Source organism: Lontra canadensis, unplaced genomic scaffold (assembly GCF_010015895.1).
Source record: "Lontra canadensis isolate GAN:19392208 unplaced genomic scaffold, GSC_riverotter_1.0 scaffold118, whole genome shotgun sequence".
NCBI classification, from domain to species: Eukaryota; Metazoa; Chordata; class Mammalia; order Carnivora; family Mustelidae; genus Lontra; species Lontra canadensis.
Genome location: NW_022631112.1, coordinates 4,012,674 through 4,030,102, shown reverse-complemented (window position 1 = coordinate 4,030,102; position 17,429 = coordinate 4,012,674). Strand labels below are relative to the sequence as shown.

At 39.6% G+C, this 17,429-nt stretch overlaps 1 protein-coding gene across 3 annotated transcripts in view; it reads right to left on the bottom strand.

Moving 5' to 3' along the window:
• Positions 1–17,429, bottom strand: part of IFTAP (intraflagellar transport associated protein) — a 64,674-nt gene that overhangs the window by 8,040 nt on the left and 39,205 nt on the right. For 2 of the 3 annotated variants that reach the window (XM_032840997.1, XM_032840996.1), the window contains 4 exons: positions 16,963–17,120; positions 15,004–15,075; positions 13,559–13,625; positions 1,278–1,417 (listed from right to left, as the gene is read on the bottom strand). In XM_032840997.1, the coding sequence (XP_032696888.1) occupies positions 1,278–1,417; positions 13,559–13,625; positions 15,004–15,075; positions 16,963–17,120 (437 nt within the window). The remainder of the gene's footprint in view (positions 1–1,277; positions 1,418–13,558; positions 13,626–15,003; positions 15,076–16,962; positions 17,121–17,429) is intronic. The other variant, XM_032840998.1, reaches the window with a different exon arrangement.

Below are 17,429 nucleotides of genomic sequence, written 5' to 3'. Positions count from 1 at the left end.
AAAAGTATATGCAGAAGAGCTGCAAACAATGACAAATGATGACTTTCTAGGTGTGCCAGTGGGACAGGAAAAGCATGGCAGAGATTCCGTGCCCCCCTGACTGTGAAGCGCTTGGCTAGATGACACTTCCCAGTGCCGCCGGTGGCTAGACAGGAACATATGACGAAGTGGTTGCCAGTGGAATGTGAGCAGGAATGAAGTCCTGAGTCCTAAGCCTTGGGGAAACGTGCAGCTCCCACACACTTCCCTGATGCCCCTATAGTAGGACGGTGACCTGAGCTGGAACATTCATAGGAGGACAATGTCCTGAGGCACAGCAGAGATCCAGAGAGAAGGAATCTGGGCCCCTGGTGACCTCAGGGAACAGAGAAAACACTCACTTTAAAGGCTTTCCATAGAGTGTGTGGATGGCTCAGTCAGTTAAGAATCTGATTTTGGCTCAAGTCATGATCTCAGGGTCCCAGGATTGAGCCCCATGTTAGGCTCCCACTCAGTGGGGAGTCTGCTTCTCACTCTCCCTCTGCCCCTCCCCCACTCCCTGCTTATGTGCGCGCTCTCTCTCTCTCAAATAAATAAATAAAATCTTAAAAAAAAAAAAAGAAGTTTTCCATAGACTGTTATATGAGGGAAATAAGGTTCTATCTCCTTTTGGCCACTGACTTACTGTTGGGATTCTCTACAGCAACAGCTTGGCCTTACCTTAACCAATAAAAGATGTTTATAGGACCTTGGAAACAAGAGTAAAAAGCAAACGGCCAGTCCAGACAAAAAGAGAGAATCTATTGCATAGTCCCAAGATAACACTGTCCTGCAGCATGGCCTACATCATGGGACAAAAATAGTTTCCACATAAAGAAGACATAACTGCTCTCCGTGTTTAAAAGAAATCTGCAGGGGCGCCTGGGTGGCTCAGTGGGTTAAAGCCTCTGCCTTCGGCTCAGGTCATGATCTCAGGGTCCTGGGAGCAAGCCCCGCATCGGGCTCTCTCCTCGGCGGGGAGCCTGCTTCCCCCCCTCTCTCTGCCTGCCTCTCTGCCTACTTGCGATCTCTCTCTCTGTCAAATAAATAAATAAAATCTTAAAGAAAAGAAAAGAAAAGAAATCTGCACATTAGAGATAGATGGCAGTTAGAGGGGCTAGATTAAGCAACATGAATTCTAAATTTTTCCAAATCTAAGAAAAATAAAAAAGCACAAAGATATGGCACTGAATTTCACCGAAAGGACAAGTTATAAAATCAAGGCAATTTCAAAACTGATTGAACTCCCTATGGAGTACCTCTTCTGTTTGCTTGTCAGCTCCTCTTCCAGCAGGCCCTGGCTTTACCCCAGGGGTGAAGGACTGGGCCGCAGAAGGAATGTAAGAAGGGACACGCGGGCAGACGTCCTCCTCCTCTTCTCCTGGAAGCAGCAGCAAATCTGTTAGATACAAAATATTTCACTTGATGCTTTCATCAAGTTCACAATTGACCGAAATCACCTAAAAGCCTACAATAGTCAAAAGAATGAAGTAAAAATGCTCAAATAAAGTAGGTTCGTTTGAGACAATGCCTGTCCTCATTTGGGGATTTACCCAAGAGATTCCCTTTTCCATAAAATAGAAGCCATTTGTGCATTTATTTTTATCTTACTGTCTCAAGGTCACATTCGATCCAAAGGTTTGGGAGACGGATTGTTTAGGGACTGACTTGATCACACCTCTCACCCCCAACCCAATTTCTACCTCTGTAGGAAAATAAGGTAAGATGCTACCTTTGCCTCATTTTCCCACATTTTCCCGAGGGATGGAAAGAAAGGAAATGAAGTGCTGAATTCATCCTGTAACACTATGGCAATATATAAAAATATATACATATATATATATGTGTGTATATATATATATATATATATATATATATATATAAAACAGTGATGCCAGAAGGAAAGGACTTTAACTTTCAGCAGAAAAATGAAGTGCTCTGTCATATGCTGAATTCACGGTCTGATGTTCGATCCCGCAAACAACTTGTTTCCAGCTTGTTTAGCACCATGACAAGAATTCAATAACCAATCTGGGTTTTCTGATCTGTCCGTTGTAAGTGGATCTGTTGCCTTATTTTTGCATGTGTGACAGAACATGGGGCATCACCATCAAATCTTCCACAGCTTTCTTTAAGGGGGACAAAAAATAAAAACAAATAAAAGCACAATAGGCCTCCTCGTCGATCTGAGCTTTCATAGAACCAGAAGGGCTGCTGGAGCTGGCCAGGAACGTGCAGCTGGCTCAGGACCATGCTGCCTGCTACTCAGTGATGATCCTCATGAATACACTAATTAAGTTCTCAGTGGAAGTGATTAATTAACAACAGGCGTGCCCTGGCGGTTGCCAATGGCAGCATATATAGGGAGATAATTAAGCAGGTATGGATACTCAAAACCTGAAACTTACTTGAAATATGTCTCTCACAACTGCAGATAACACCAGCACAAAAACATGTTAATTACAAAATTCTTAGGACTCCAGCACCAGAACATCGTCAGCCTAGAAACTGAAGCTGTGGGTGGGTCGGGGGATCGTGAAGAAGATACTTCTACTATGATTCATTATTGGAACCTTAAAATATGACCGAATTAGAAGAAATAAAAACATCAGTCAACACGTATAGGAGCTGACATTCTACAACCATCAGTTGAGCTCATGCCCCCAAGGACGCTATTCCTTCCCGTTTCATAGGCAAGGAGCTCTGAGCAAGGAGAGTCACCTCGTTCAAGGGGCCACAGCTAGGAAGTGTCAGAGCCGGGAAGTCTGCCAGCAGAGCCCGTACTCTGCCCACCACGTCACATGACGAACTTCTTTTTTTTAAGGATTTTATTTTTATTTACTTATCTGAGAGAGAGAGAAAAAGAGAGAGTACATGAGAGGGAAGAGGTCAGAGGGAGAAGCAGATGCCCCACTGAGCAGGTAGCCCTATGCGGGACTGGATCCCAGAACTCCAGGATCAGGACCTGAGCCGAAAGCAGTTGCTTAAGCAACTGAGCCACCCAGGTGTCCCCGTGAACTTCTTTTTATTTTTATTTATTTTTTTAAAGATTTTATTTATTTATTTGACAGAGATCACAAGCAGGCAGAGAGGTAGGCAGAGAGAGAGGAGGAAGCAGGCTCCCTGCTGAGCAGAGAGCCTGATGCGGGGCTGGATCCCAGGACCCTGGGATCATGACCTGAGCCGAAGGCAGAGGCTTTAACCCACTGAGTCACCCAGGCACGGCCCCATGAACTTCTTTTAACTAAGCAATTTCATTACATAAATTATTTAAATTTATCAGATTATACAACCAAACTCAGAGCCAAGGAATGTCACTACTATAGCACATTAGCACGGTTAGTCAGTATTAAGTACACGTAAACATTTTATACCCAGAGAAGCAATGTTTTTTAAACTCAGTAAGGCTGATGGAGAGATTGGCTTTCTAAGATATCTGTTCATGAGCTCTAATGCACCTCCCTCATTGAGCTCCCTGGTGTAACTGCCTAGGACTGATACAAGCGTGGTCAGGGACCTGCCAACAACAAAAACCGGTACCTCTGAGACGACCGGCTGAGAGCGCAAAACATCAGTTCCGACGTGAATCAAAATCAATTCTGCTTTCAGAGCTATTTAAAATCTGACTGACAATATTATGCAGCAAGGAGGACAACTCTCTAATTCCTATGCTGAAACTCTTTGCCTCCCTGATATGTTTGCAGAGAAGGGAGGATTTTCAACAAAAATGGTTTCTTTCATAAAGATTTTACTGCCATGGAAACAATTCCCTCAAAACAACAAGATTCAGTTTCCCCTACACTTTAAATTCTTGCCGTTTGTTTCTTCAGTGTAAAAGCAAAACGCACAAATGCGTATTCACCGACGCCTGACACAGCACCTGACACATAGCAAATTCTCAACAGATACTTGAGACGGGAAATGAATTCCCGCATCTCCCCTTCTAAACTGAACAGTAAGTACCAAGAGTTACCTACCAGGAAGACATTGTAGATGTCTATATATGAGTCCTTACCCTCAAACACTAAATTCGGTTACAGGGGTAAGATTTTCACACATAGAATCAATCCGAGAGTAATCAAGAGTAAAATTGAACAGCATTAGCCCTACAGAGGATGGATTTATAAAAGAGTGAAACTAATATGTACAGGGATAGTCTGGTAAGATGTACTTTATGAAGAAGGCTACCTTATCTTTCCGCTATTTTAAAATCACGCATAGGTTTATTTATACACTCACATTGTCTCAGAGAGAAAAATTATTCTATTCATTGGTGGGGGAAGGGGAAATGGAATGTCTGAAGTCCTTTGTAAAATTCTCCAAAACTGAAATGCTTTATTAAACTTAACCTGATCTTATTTTTTTAATTTTTTAATTTTTTTTTAAAAGATTTTATTTAGTTATTTGACAGATAGAGATCACAAGTAGGCAGAGAGGGAGGAGGAAGCAGGCTCTCCGCTGAGCAGAGAGCCTGATGCGGGGCTTGATCGCAGGGTGGGATCATGATCTGAACCAAAAGCAGAGGCTTTAACCCACTGAGCCACCCAGGTGCCCCTTAACCTGATCTTATTAACTGCTGTTTCTGAAACAACCAAAGGCTTTGTTTTCATCTTAACTAAATACCATTATTTTGGTTGATGGGCATTGCACAGTCAAGCCCTCTCTCAGACGCGAATGTTCATGTTCGATGGCAAGCCTGGTTGAAAACACTCCCATCTCTTCTTTCTCACTACATGATAAGAATTTCAACATTTACAAACTATATGTTTATGCCATTTGTATTTCTGTATGAAGTCAATAATCAACAGTCAAAACCTATAATCAGATAATCTAATATAACATTAAAAAGCAAGCAATCAGGACACCTGGGTGGCTCAGTGGGTTAAAGCCTCTGCCTTCGGCTCAGGTCATGATCCCAGGGTCCTAGGATTGAGCCCCACATCAGGCTCTCTGCTCAGCAGGGAGCCTGCTTCTCCCCCTCCCTCTCTGCCTGCCTCTCTGCCTACTTGTGATCTCTGTCTGTCAAATAAATAAATAAATAAAATCTTCTTAAAAAAAAAAGTAAGCAATCTCTCTGGTATCTCATAATTTGGATAACAATATTTAATCTGCGTGGCATATTTATAAAAATTAACCAATCTGTTCCTTTGTTGCTATGTAGAAATGGCCAAAATTTTCTGAAATTTTGGGCCCTCCCCAAAACTAAAAGAATATAGATAAGAACTGTATTAGTAATAAGGCCTCTTCAGCACATGGTGTTTTGCTATGATAGTCCATCTCACTGGTTCTTTTTCTTCAAAATTTTTGAGGACCCCAAAGAGCTTTTGTTTATGTGGGTTATATCAGTCAATATTCATCATATTAGAAATTAAAACTGACAAATTTACAAATATTTATTTATTGAATCACTGATAATAATACCATTATATGTTAAAATACATATTTTTATGAAAAATCTCTTTCTCAAAAACAAAGAAAAGAGTAAGGAAGAAACACTGTTTTACATTTTAAAAATTTTATAAATGTCTGCCTTAGGAGAAAAAAAATCTAGGTTTTATATTTGCTTCTGCATTCAATTTTGGAATATGCTGTTTCAGTTGAAGTAAATGAAGAAAATCTAGTCTTCACAGAAATGTGTAGTTGGAAAAGAAAGGAGTACTTTGATAGTCTTTTTACATAATTGTGGATATTTTTCTTTGATGCTATACCAGATCTTGACAAACGGTAAAGTTTTATAAAATAGTTTCAGTGTGCAATCTAAAACTATTTCAGTGAATTTTTCATACTGTTACATTAAAATTCATTGGTCTATCTTACACACTGAATAGATCTTTCTCCTATGCATAATTTTGTAACATCATAAATTGGTCATTTGGAAAATACTGGTTCACAGTTTTATGTAGATCTTCCAAATGTTGACACATTTCATTATACAGTATAAGGATCACATTAGTTAACATCACCGATTTTATCAGAACAGTCATCAAATATTGGGAAGCTGTCAAGCTCACAGTACTAGATACAAGTTTTCCAAAAATGAATTTTCACTTGATCCATTGCCAATTTTATCATTGGCAACGAACATTACCAGTGTTTCTCTTGAAGAGACAGGCTTGCTTCATTCATTCTGAGAACTATAGTTTGTCTGTCAGTCATTCTTTTAAGTAAAAATGTTATTCCATGAAAGTAAGGGGCAAAAAAGAACTAGTTCAGCATTCCATGCAATCACACAAGTGTTTTTCCATGAGACAACCAAGTATGTCAGAATGCCCCAGAAGTGCTTTGTGCATACCTATGGTTTCAGCACAGAAAACAGTAAAAAAGGTGTATTCAAGAATCAAGATTTAATAAAATTAATAATAATTTTTACCAATTCATCAAGAACATTTTCAATGGAAAATAGCACTCATTTTATTTTATATTTTTAAGATTCTATTTATTTGTTTGAGAGAGAGAGAGAGAGCACCAGTGAGGGGTAGGGCAGAGGGAGAGGGAGAAACATACTCCCTGCTGAGCACAAAGCTTTCCCTAGGAGTTTCCCTAGGAGTTCCTAGACCACATCCCCAGGGGTCTGCTGGTCTACCTAATACCATCTAACCCTCCAATCAATAACAATAATAAAGCTAGATAAGTTACCAAAAAATCAACTATTTAAAGGCATTGGTGAGGGGCGCCTGGGTGGTTCAGTGGGTTAAGGGCTCTGCCTCCGACTCAGGTCATGATCCCAGGGTCCTGGGATCGAGCCCAGCATCAGGCTGTCTGCTCAGTGGGGGTCTGCTTCCTCCTCCCTCTCTGCCTGCTTCTCTGACTACTTGTGATCTCTGTCTGTCAAATAAATAAATAAAATCTTTAAAAATAAATAAATAAATAAATAAATAAAGTCATTGGTGAGCTACCAGGGCAGCCTAGGACTTGAACGGCCAAGATCCCAGAGAGATGGAAAGTACCGAGAAGTGAGTCCAAGAGTCGAAGATGTTTTTCAACTCGTAGCATTTACTGATTTGCAAGGAGAATCTGAGAAGCCAAAATAAAGATGAGAGAAGCTAAGAGGCTCAGAAGCTTAGCAGAATTGCCAACAGAAATCACAGTGTTATGAAGACAAAAATTAGAGTTCAGGGTCTCCAAGAAGGCGATGCTATAATTTACCTTGAAGGGCCACACCCTAGAAGTAAGCAAGAACTAGAAGTAGAGCAGCCCCCACAAGGCCTTGAACCCAGTCCTAAATCAGCCCAACCACAGACTGGATGAAGGTGACCTTTTACTACTCTAATTGCTAGCAAAATGTTGAACAAAAGCTATGCTAGAAAAAGATAACATCATCTAGTCCCTATATATTTTATATGTTATGTTCAGCATTTAAACAAAAATTACCACGTATACAAAAACATGAAATCAAAAGGAAAATGAATAATATAAATAGACCCACAGGAGATCCCAGGTATTAGCATTATAAGACATGAACTTTAGGAACACATGGGTGGCTCCAACATTTAAGCATCTGCCTTTGGTTCAGGTCATGATCCCAAGGTCCTCGGATCAAGTCCTGCACTGGGCTCCCTGATCTTGGGGAGCCTGCTTCTCCCTCTGCCTGGTGTTCCTAATGCTTGTTCTCTCTCTAGCTCTCTCTCAGGCAAATAAATAAATAAAATCTTAAAAAAAAAAAAAAGACATGAATTTTTAAATAACTGACTAATATGTTCCCCCCAAAATACATTACAAATGGAGAATTTCACCACAGAACTGAAATCTCTCAAAACAGATATTCTAGATCTCTTTTAAAAGCTAAAATAACTGACGGGCATCTTGGTGGCTCAGTTGGTTAGACGTTGGACTCCTGATTTTGGCTCAGGTCACAATCTCAGGATCAAGAGATCAAGCCCCACACTGGGCTCTGCACTCAGTAGGGAGTCTGCTTAGGATTCTCTCCCTCTCCATCTGCCCCCCCTCGCCCCTAGTCTGTCTCTCAAAAAAAAAAAAAAAAAAAAAAAGCTAAAATAACTGAAGTATTCATGGCTGTTAACAAAAGACAGACACAATTGAAAAAAGAATTAGTAAACTAGAATACGGATGGTAGAAATACTTTTTTTTAAAAAAGATTTTATTTATTTACTTGAGAGAGAGTCCATACAAGTTGGGGGGAGGGACAGAGGGAGTGAGAGAGAAGCAGACTCCCAACTGACCAGGCAGCCTGATGTGGGGTTTCTATCTCAGGACCCTGAGATCATGACTTGAGCCGAAGGTAAGATGGTTAATTGACTGAGCCACCCAGGCATCCCGATGGTAGAAAATATTTTAACTGAAGCAAGAAAGGAAATAAAAAAGGATGGAAAATGCAGAAAAGAACATAAAAGATAGATGTATGGAATATGGTGAAAAGATCAAGGCACAAGTAATATATGAAAAGACAAGTGCTGAGAATTTCCCAATATGTATAAGAATCTCTAGAAACCCCACACAAAATAAATTCAAATTAAATAACACCAAGGCACAGTGAAATTACTGGAAAAACAAAAGAGAAACTTATAAAAGCAGCGAAATGAGAGGAAAAATATATTATCATCAAAGGAACAACCACCAGATTGACATCTGGTTTTCAACAATTAACACCAAAAAGAACAGATTATCATCTGTAAAATACTGAAAGAAAACAATTACAAACCTAGAATTCCCAACTGAGCAAAAATAGTGGGCAATGAAATAATACAATAATAGCTGATTAATCTAAAATAAGCAAGAAATGAGGGGAGGGAAAGGCATAAAACTGGCAAGACAAATAGAAAACAAAATTATAAGATACTAGGTATAAAGCCAAAGGTATCAGCAACTACATTAAGTGTGAATTAACTAAATACTCCCAATAAAAGACAAAATTTTAGAATGTGTGTATATAGATGCATACATATAAACCATACACTGCTTTCAAGGGACACATTAACACCTATTTTGAGAAAAAAAATGCACAATAAATAAAAATGGAAGTGAAAAGGAGGAGAAGATAGGGATGATGAAGGAAGACTTGCTTCACTGGGTGGGACTGGCATTGGACAGTGACAATAAATCATAGCCCTCTATCTTCAAATATAGAAAGAAAAGAGGAATAAACACGGAAGTCAGATAGATGAGGATTAAAACATGAGCTTTACAACTAATAGAGTGAATTTGAAAACAGAGCTTATCCAGCAGTCACATTTGGGCTTCTTATGTATCAACCTTTCCTACAAGTCTAGACCTTGGTATCCCATTTAACAGGAAGTCCACACAGCTGTCCAGGTATAAGAAGAGCTTCACTAGAGCTCTTCAAGTGGGGCTTCAGAGAGTAATGCCTCCAGATGTCTGCCTAGAGATGGTTCCCAGCCTCAGCTGCATAGGAGAATGACCTGAGAAGCTTTAGATATCAGACTACTGAAAAAGAATCTGCAAAGGCAGGACTTAGGTATCTAATTTTTTTTTTAAGTGATTCTACTGTGTCTCTAAGGTTGAAAACCACTGAATAAGGGAGGCATGGGGCCCACCTGAGGTGTGTCTACTATAAGAAAGATGTCACAGACACAGAGGAGAAGACATACATCTTCCAAAGAGCATGAACCTAAAAGAAGAAACAAAGGGGCTGACCCATAAATACATAGTTTCTTTTCTCAATTTCTCTGCATAGATAAAGTCTTACATTTCCCTTGGGGAGAAACAGGCAGAGGATTTGGAAAGGGCAGAATTATCTTCCCAGTTCTGTGCTCTTCTCAGGAATGGAGTTAAAGTTTCCTTGTATAATTGTGAGGCTCATGCAACAGGTTTGCTCTTGTGGTTGATGTGACTTTCAAGTTGGGCCTTCATAGAGAAATCTGCACATAAAAAAATTGGAGGAACAGGAAAAAAAAAATGGAGGAAGAGGGATAAAGGAGAATTTGGAAGGAAGGTTTTTTTTTCTCTCTCAATGTTTTCAGTGATTTTCTGGGCAATGAAAGAATGACTTTTTTTTTTTTTTTTAATAGACTCCACACCCAACATGGATCCCAACATGGGGCTTAAAACTCAAAACCCTGAGATCAAGACCTGAAATGAAATCAAGAGTCGGATTCTTAACAGACTAAGCCACCCAGGCATCCCTGAAAGAATGATTTTTAACAGTACTAAGTATAGAATAAACAAAATACCTAAATTACAAGTTGGCCAAAATAGGTCTTTCTGAGCTCAGGACCTTCAGCGACTCATTCTTTAGATCACAGGCTCTCAGCATTCTCCGATCCGACAGACAGATTTAAGTTCCCTGCCACAGGTTCTCATGAGACCCAGAACGATTTAGAATCCTGTAGTAGTGATTATCTGGTTAATGTCTGGTTAATGAATTCGATGAGGACAGAAGCCAGATCTGTTTATTCTTCATTAGACTCCAGGCTCCGGTCATCGTTGCTCCAGGTCTGTCGAATAACAGTCCCAGGCCATTGACTGGCAGCAAAAGTTGCTCAAAGTGGCAGATAAGGAAAGAATTTTTTTAAAAAAAGAGGTGGCTGGTGACTTCGTTAGAATTGGGAGTACCAGACAGCTTGGAGATGAAAATCAGATGAGGCTGCCAGTCTTTGCACAGGGCTGAGTTGTCTGTTCTCACCCAACACGATCGGCCGTAGTGCAAGCACACCCGCCACCAGTCAAGAGACCTGTATAAGGGGCGCCTGGGTGGCTCAGGGGGTTAGGCCTCTGCCTTCAGCTCAGGTCATGATCTCAGGGTCCTGGGATCAAGCCCCACATCAGGCTCTCTGCTAAGCGGAAGCCTGTTTCCCCCTCTCTCTGTCTACCTCTCTGCCTACTTGTGATCTCTCCCTCTCTCTCTATTAAGTAAATAAATAAAATCTTGGGAAACAAAAAAAGAGAGAGACCTATATAAGACAAGATGATTCTAGAATGAGACCTCAAAAGACCATCTCCAGTCAACTGCACTCAGCCAGGGCACAGGCTTGGCCGAATAAGGGGAAAAAATAAATAAATATGTCCAGAAGATTCTTCCTGCTCTAACGCCTCAGCATAATAACCAATACCTATTCCAAATAATCATTTTTCTGGATAACAATCTGGGGCATGACAGTAACCATGAGGTTAACTACCGGACCTTGAATTCAAAGGAGGAAAATGTGGCTAACTCGATGTCAAATAAACACAGGGCACCAAACTCCCTGGTAAATGCTGCCCTCAAACAACTGCTCGGTTCAGTTGCACTGCCTTGGCTCTTGTGAAAAACCGTCTCTGCCCGGGCCGCCCAAATGATAAGCCGCATCCTGGGAAAGAATCATGCTCCTGACTCTTGAGGAATATTTATGAAAGTAAATACAGGGAACAATTAAATTCAGTATAGAAAAACAATACCCAGCTCTCTTCCACGTTGCCCTGGGCAAATCTGTTGCTTAAACAATAACAACAGTATCTAATCAGTAAAGCTCTCGGCTGCCAAAATTATACAAGCAACTCGCCTATTTAAAATGTCACATTTCCCCATCTGATATAAATACCTGCCGTCTGCTCACATTCCGAAAGTGTAATACAAATTAGGCCCAAACTAAAATCTACCTTGGCACAAACTAATTTTTTTTTTCCCTTTCAAATGACCTAGATCTTGCATTATAAAAATTGTGAAGCCCTGGTGGTCTTTTCAGTAATTGGAATAGATCAATGAAGCCTGGGTTTCTTTTCAGCCGGGCCTGTCCACATTATTTTACACGTGGGATGGGCTTGACTAGCTCATTTTCTCTACAGAGACCTGGTTCAGCCTCAGCAGCCTCTTACACAACACCACTGCAACACTGCCTGTTATCTGATTGCTGGGAAAATCGTAGTAGTGAGCGGTTTTTATGCTACTGAATAGATCTGGTAATAAAACAAAACAATACAATACAACACACAGCTTAAAAAATATTAAAAAAAAAACAAAACAATGTGGAAATAATAGAAAAGGTAAAAAGGCTAATCTGAAAGACTAATATAACCATAATCAGATTTGTTGTCTATGTAGGTTTATTCCAGTATACAGATTTTCTCATTAATGCCAAGAAGCAAGAAATGTATAAGCCATGAAAAAATACCCAACCTGTACACTTTGGTGCCTTCTATAAAATTAAATTTATATTGCAAATGTACTACATGCAGACCGGAACCATTTGTCTCCAAGTGTCTTCCTTGGACACAGACAGCTATATCAAAATCCCCAGGGTAGTGGTAAAAAATGCTGTCACCAAACACCTTCGGAATTAGACTCTCTCTTAGGAACAGGACCCAGGAATCTGCATTTTCAACATCTCCTGTTCCCCCCAAAAAGTGTGCTTGCTCTGCAAAACCAGCTTCCTGATAAGTCCTTAGCTATCCCTTCTGATCCAATCAGACCCCCTAAGCTGCTCACATAGAGAAATTCAGAGCTGCCTGGGGTTTTACAGTTAAGAGAACCTCTCCCTGGAGCTTGTGATTCCTTTAGATCTCTGATCTCACTTGAACCAAGTTAAGTAAGGAAAAATTCCGCACAAAGTCTAGTGGTTAATAGAGGGCAGAAGAAACAATACATTCAACGGAGTAATGTGATGTTTGGAAGCCGAATAAAAATGTGAACTGCTTCCAATCTCGAAAGCCTCTCAAATACGGGCAACCAGAGAAGCCAGAGCCATCCACGAACCACCACCACCAGCACTGTCACTTCTGTGTGTTTATAAACAAATCCCCTTCCCCAATCATCAACACCAGCACCCATGTTTATGATTACCTAAAGCCTATAACCAACAATTCAACACCAGCAACCAAACCCCCAAGGAAAATAGCCCCTTCTCTAATATTCACTATCAACTTTGAGATATTCTTGCATATTAAATTAGGAATGAGAATTTTCAAAACAAACAACTCTAATTTTGAACATATTTCAAAGGTCTTTTGAGCAACAAAGGATACCTATGTTTACACAGTAATGTCAAGCAGAAAAGGAAAAAGGCCTCATCTGCATAAACATCATTGGACTGGCATTAAGTCTCTCCCAGTCCAGCTCAACGGGAAAAAAACGCCCCAAAGAAACATTTACAACATGTCTTTAGTCTTTAGGGTTTGGCTTATCTATTTAATAAATACTTATGAAAGTCAAGATTTTGATTTTATTTTTTATTTTATGATGAATTCTGCTATTTTTATGATCAATTGCTATATGATGTTATTTCTCAAAAATAACTCAATTTACATGGCGCTTCTAAGATATAAAGAGTATGACTCAAATGGCGCTCCTTGAGAAAATTATCCAAAATTCAACCATGTGGAGGCATGTCGGGTGGGGGGGAGGGGCACCTTTATTTCATTTTAGACCAAAGACTTCACAACCTTCATCAGGCTTTGACCTTTCGGCTGATATCTTTGTTACTGAAAAAGAAATCGCAGGACTGTAGTTTTCCCTAAGTCAGGGAAGGCGCAAGTAGGGCCTGCCAAAAAGGAAAAAAAAAGAAGAAAAAAAAGAAAAAGCTATCTAAAAGTCTTACTTGTAGTTTCTGGAAAGAGGTCAAGCAGTATAGAGATGAAACAGAAAGCATACCTTTACTCATTTGGGGCTGAGTCTCTTCATCCACATCCAAATCTTCTAAATCTAGGAAATTGTCTACCTAGAAAAGGATTAACATCATTGTTATGTATATTAGACCTAATGAAAAAGTGCAATTAAGAATCAATGAATCCACTTCCACAGCATTCAAAGTATACAACTGAATCCACTTTTCTCATTAACTTTTGAGTCCCAGCTAAAAGGTCTTTGTGTTCACTGTGTTTTCCCAGAGACATCTGAAAGAAGCAGTAAATTTGGAAGTTGGCCTGGATTTTGTAGGCACCATAGTACGATCTCTATACTGAAAGGGAAAGAAGAGTCTGAGGAGTTTTTGAAAAGGGACTTTGTTCCCAGATTCTCTCCCAGGATATATACCACCGCCGAGACAGTCCAAAACAGTCTCTGCTTTTTGTTTTCGTTTTATTGCTTTTGCTTCTCAAGCAAATGATGGTGGTGGGTCTGGCTGTTACCATAATGGGCTTTTCACTCTACAGAGTCAGAAGAAACTAAAGAAAGCAAAAGAGAAAGGTTCATTCGAAACAAAAATCATCCTGCCCCAGGTAAATCACAAAAGAGGTGAGCGGGGCCAAAAATCAAGTGTTCTCTCTTTCGAGCAAATAAAACTGAAAATTACTTCAAAGGTAAAAAGCAGAGCAAATGACCTTTACAGCCACAATAGCAGCATTTCAATGAAAGACTATTCCACGTGGAATACTGCTTTCCACAGCAAGCTGACAATGAGACATTTCATATTAACAAAATGGTAACATTTCAGACACGAACTAATTCATCTCAGGTGAATATCAAAGAGTGTAAATAAGAAAATGATTTCATCACCGGCACAAAGGAGACCTAGCAGAGTAAAGGCATAATGTCGAAATGCCTTTTATGCTCATGACCTAAAACATGTTCATAACAAAATACCATAAAATTACAAATTTAGATCTCCTAAGTGGAATTCAAAACATAGCCTAGGTCTTTCTTCCCCTAGGTCTACACCTCAGACCATGGCTCTTACATATGAATTGCAAATGGTAGCTTCCACTGCTTGCACGTACATAACTGCGGTTCTTTCCTGGCATCCAAGTGACAGCAAAAATTTATCTTCCCCACTATGGTTTTAGTGCCAAAACTGCTATATTGTCATTTCTCTTGATGGTGTATGTTCAGGGTGACTGGAGTCATGTTTCTGTACTAAAGAACCCATTCCATTTGCTAAGCTTTGAGGAAGAAAGATCTGGAACCCAGCCAACCGAACATAGTTTAAGATATTCAAACACCAATTAAAAATCATATATATATATGAGAGAGAGAAAGACAAAATCTACTAAATTCTCCAATTTTGTATGAGAGACCGCAAATGGGTCCTTTGGGATTTTTTGTTTTGTTTTCAATTTTTTGTATTCTTTGCCATGGAAGAAAACTGAATCATCCCTTACCTTCACCTTTCCAGCCCGATTCAGATCACCTTGAAAGGAACTGCCAACTTTTTGGCCTTCATCTATCACTATCTGAAAAAAAAAAAAAAAAAAAAAAAAAAAAAAACAAACCACGATGAGGACATCTTGATGAGAAAATGAAACCACCAAAAATAAAGGAGTTGATCTTGTAGCCCTTCAGGCAATAAAACTCCCATTCCGATTTTTGTTAATTAGCTATGCATGACGGACCAGATCCACTAAACCATAGTAGTGGTCAGGGAATAGTTTTCAGGAGGTCTGACTTCTACTTGTGCCTCTAGACTCATCCACAGAATAACCTAGAGTAAATTACTTAACCTCAGTTTTCTCATGTGTAAAATAGGAACACTCCCCACCTCATTACCCCAGCTCCCAACCCACCCCAATGAACCTCTCAATGACAAACCGGAGAATGCTAATACAACATTTTCAAGTTATTAGGAAACAATATCATTGAACAATTCATTGTCTCTCCACATGCTGGTTAAAGACTCAACAGAAAATGCCATTCCAACTGCCAGCGATAGCCCGTATAAAGTGAATCCTCTAGGGGGAAAAAAAAAAGTTCTGACAACACCTGGGTGGCTCAGTTGGTTAAACATCTGCCTTCGGCTCAGGTCATGGTCCCGGGGTCCTGGGATCGAGCCCTGCATCAGGCTCCCTGCTCAGCTGAGAGCCTGCGCTCCCTCTCTCTCTATGCTCCCCCTACTTGTGCTCTCTCTCTCTCTCTGTCAAATAAATAAATAAAATCTTTAAAAAAAAAGAAAAAGTTCTGGTCCCATAATCATCTCATTGGATGTAAGTTCTGGAATTAAAAAACTGTAGGCCTCTGCCATACAGAAACATTTTTCTAACACAGAGACTTTTGTTCCCTCATATGAAACCACATCTCACATACAATTTTGTCCACGATAACACAGGAAGACATGATGAGCTAGAAAATAGAAACTGGGGCACCTGGGTGGCTCAGTCCTTAAGCATCTGCCTTCAGCTCAGGTCATGATCCCAGGGTCCTGGGATCGAGCCCCACATTGGGCTCCCTGCTCAGCAGGAAGCCTGCTTCCCCCTCTCCCACTCTCCCTGCTTGTGTTCCCTCTCTTGCTGTGTCTTCTATCAAATATAAATAAAATCTTAAAAAAAAAAAAAAGAAAGTAGAAACTCAAATGTTGTAAAAAGTACAACAGCTTCCACTAGGGTTCCTTGAGAGTTAAAAAAAAAAACATAGCTAAGGAGAATATAAATATTGTCTATTAAGTCTTAAAGATTAGGAAGAGAGCATCCAATATTTAATAACTAAATCTTGGAAAAAATAAGATAACAGATTTTACTTTAAGAGATGAATCCAGAGCAGATAACAGAAACTCCCATTTCACACAGAGAATTATAAAAAGGAATTCTTTTGTCCCAAATAGAGAACAAGCTAAAATATGTAAATAATTACAAGAATTTTTAGATGGCAGTTCCTTAAAGGAACTTAAAAACTTGGGGCTAACCAAGTTACCCTCATAAACACTGGCTGCTGAAATCATAAAATGTAATGACGATTTTTGGGGGTGCCTGGGTGGCTCAGCCAGTTAAGTGTCCAACTCTTGGTTTCAGCTCAGGTCATGATCTCATGGGTCCTGGGACTGGGCTCCACATTGGGCTCTGCACTTTGTAGGGAGCCTGCATGAGAGTCTCTCCCTCTGCCCCTCCCCCAACTCTCACACTTACACACCCTCTCGAATAAATAAATAAATAAATCTTTTTTAAAAAGGAAAAAGGAATATAATAATGATTCTTAATAAAGTTTCCCAATGGCACGCCTTCCAGAATTAAGAATCTGAGTTACTGATCCAATAACTGTCCAATGTTTCTTATGTTTTTACAGTTTCTTTCTCTTTTTAATTCATAAAGAATGCTCTTTTTCCTGTTTCTATAAATGTGCTATGACATTACCTGTTCATCTTCTGAACATTGTGATGAAGTATGAAGAAAGACGGCTTTGTTTCTAAGATGATGATCATTTGGTTCATTTTCATGAGCAAATTTTACTGAAGGAAATATGTTTTCTGAAGAATCAGTTCCAAATGCTCCTCGTTTGGTCACATTATCCTCTGAAATGATAAGTTACACATTAGAAAATATACACCACACCCAGTCTTGCTTATTTTGCATTTCCTGAGTCTTTCTTCCAAACAATAACAACAACAAATGTTCTTCAAAATCTACAAGCAGAATGCTTGAGATACTAAGCCCTCTGAACTTTATAAAATTTTTTCTAAAAATGCATAGAAAGATAACACTATTTCATTCACTTTTCAACAAATACTAAATGCTTACTATTATACCCAGCACTGTTCTCAGCTATTGTTAAAAGGTAAATGAAGTACGGTATTTGAAAAACTCTTAGGCATTAATTATCT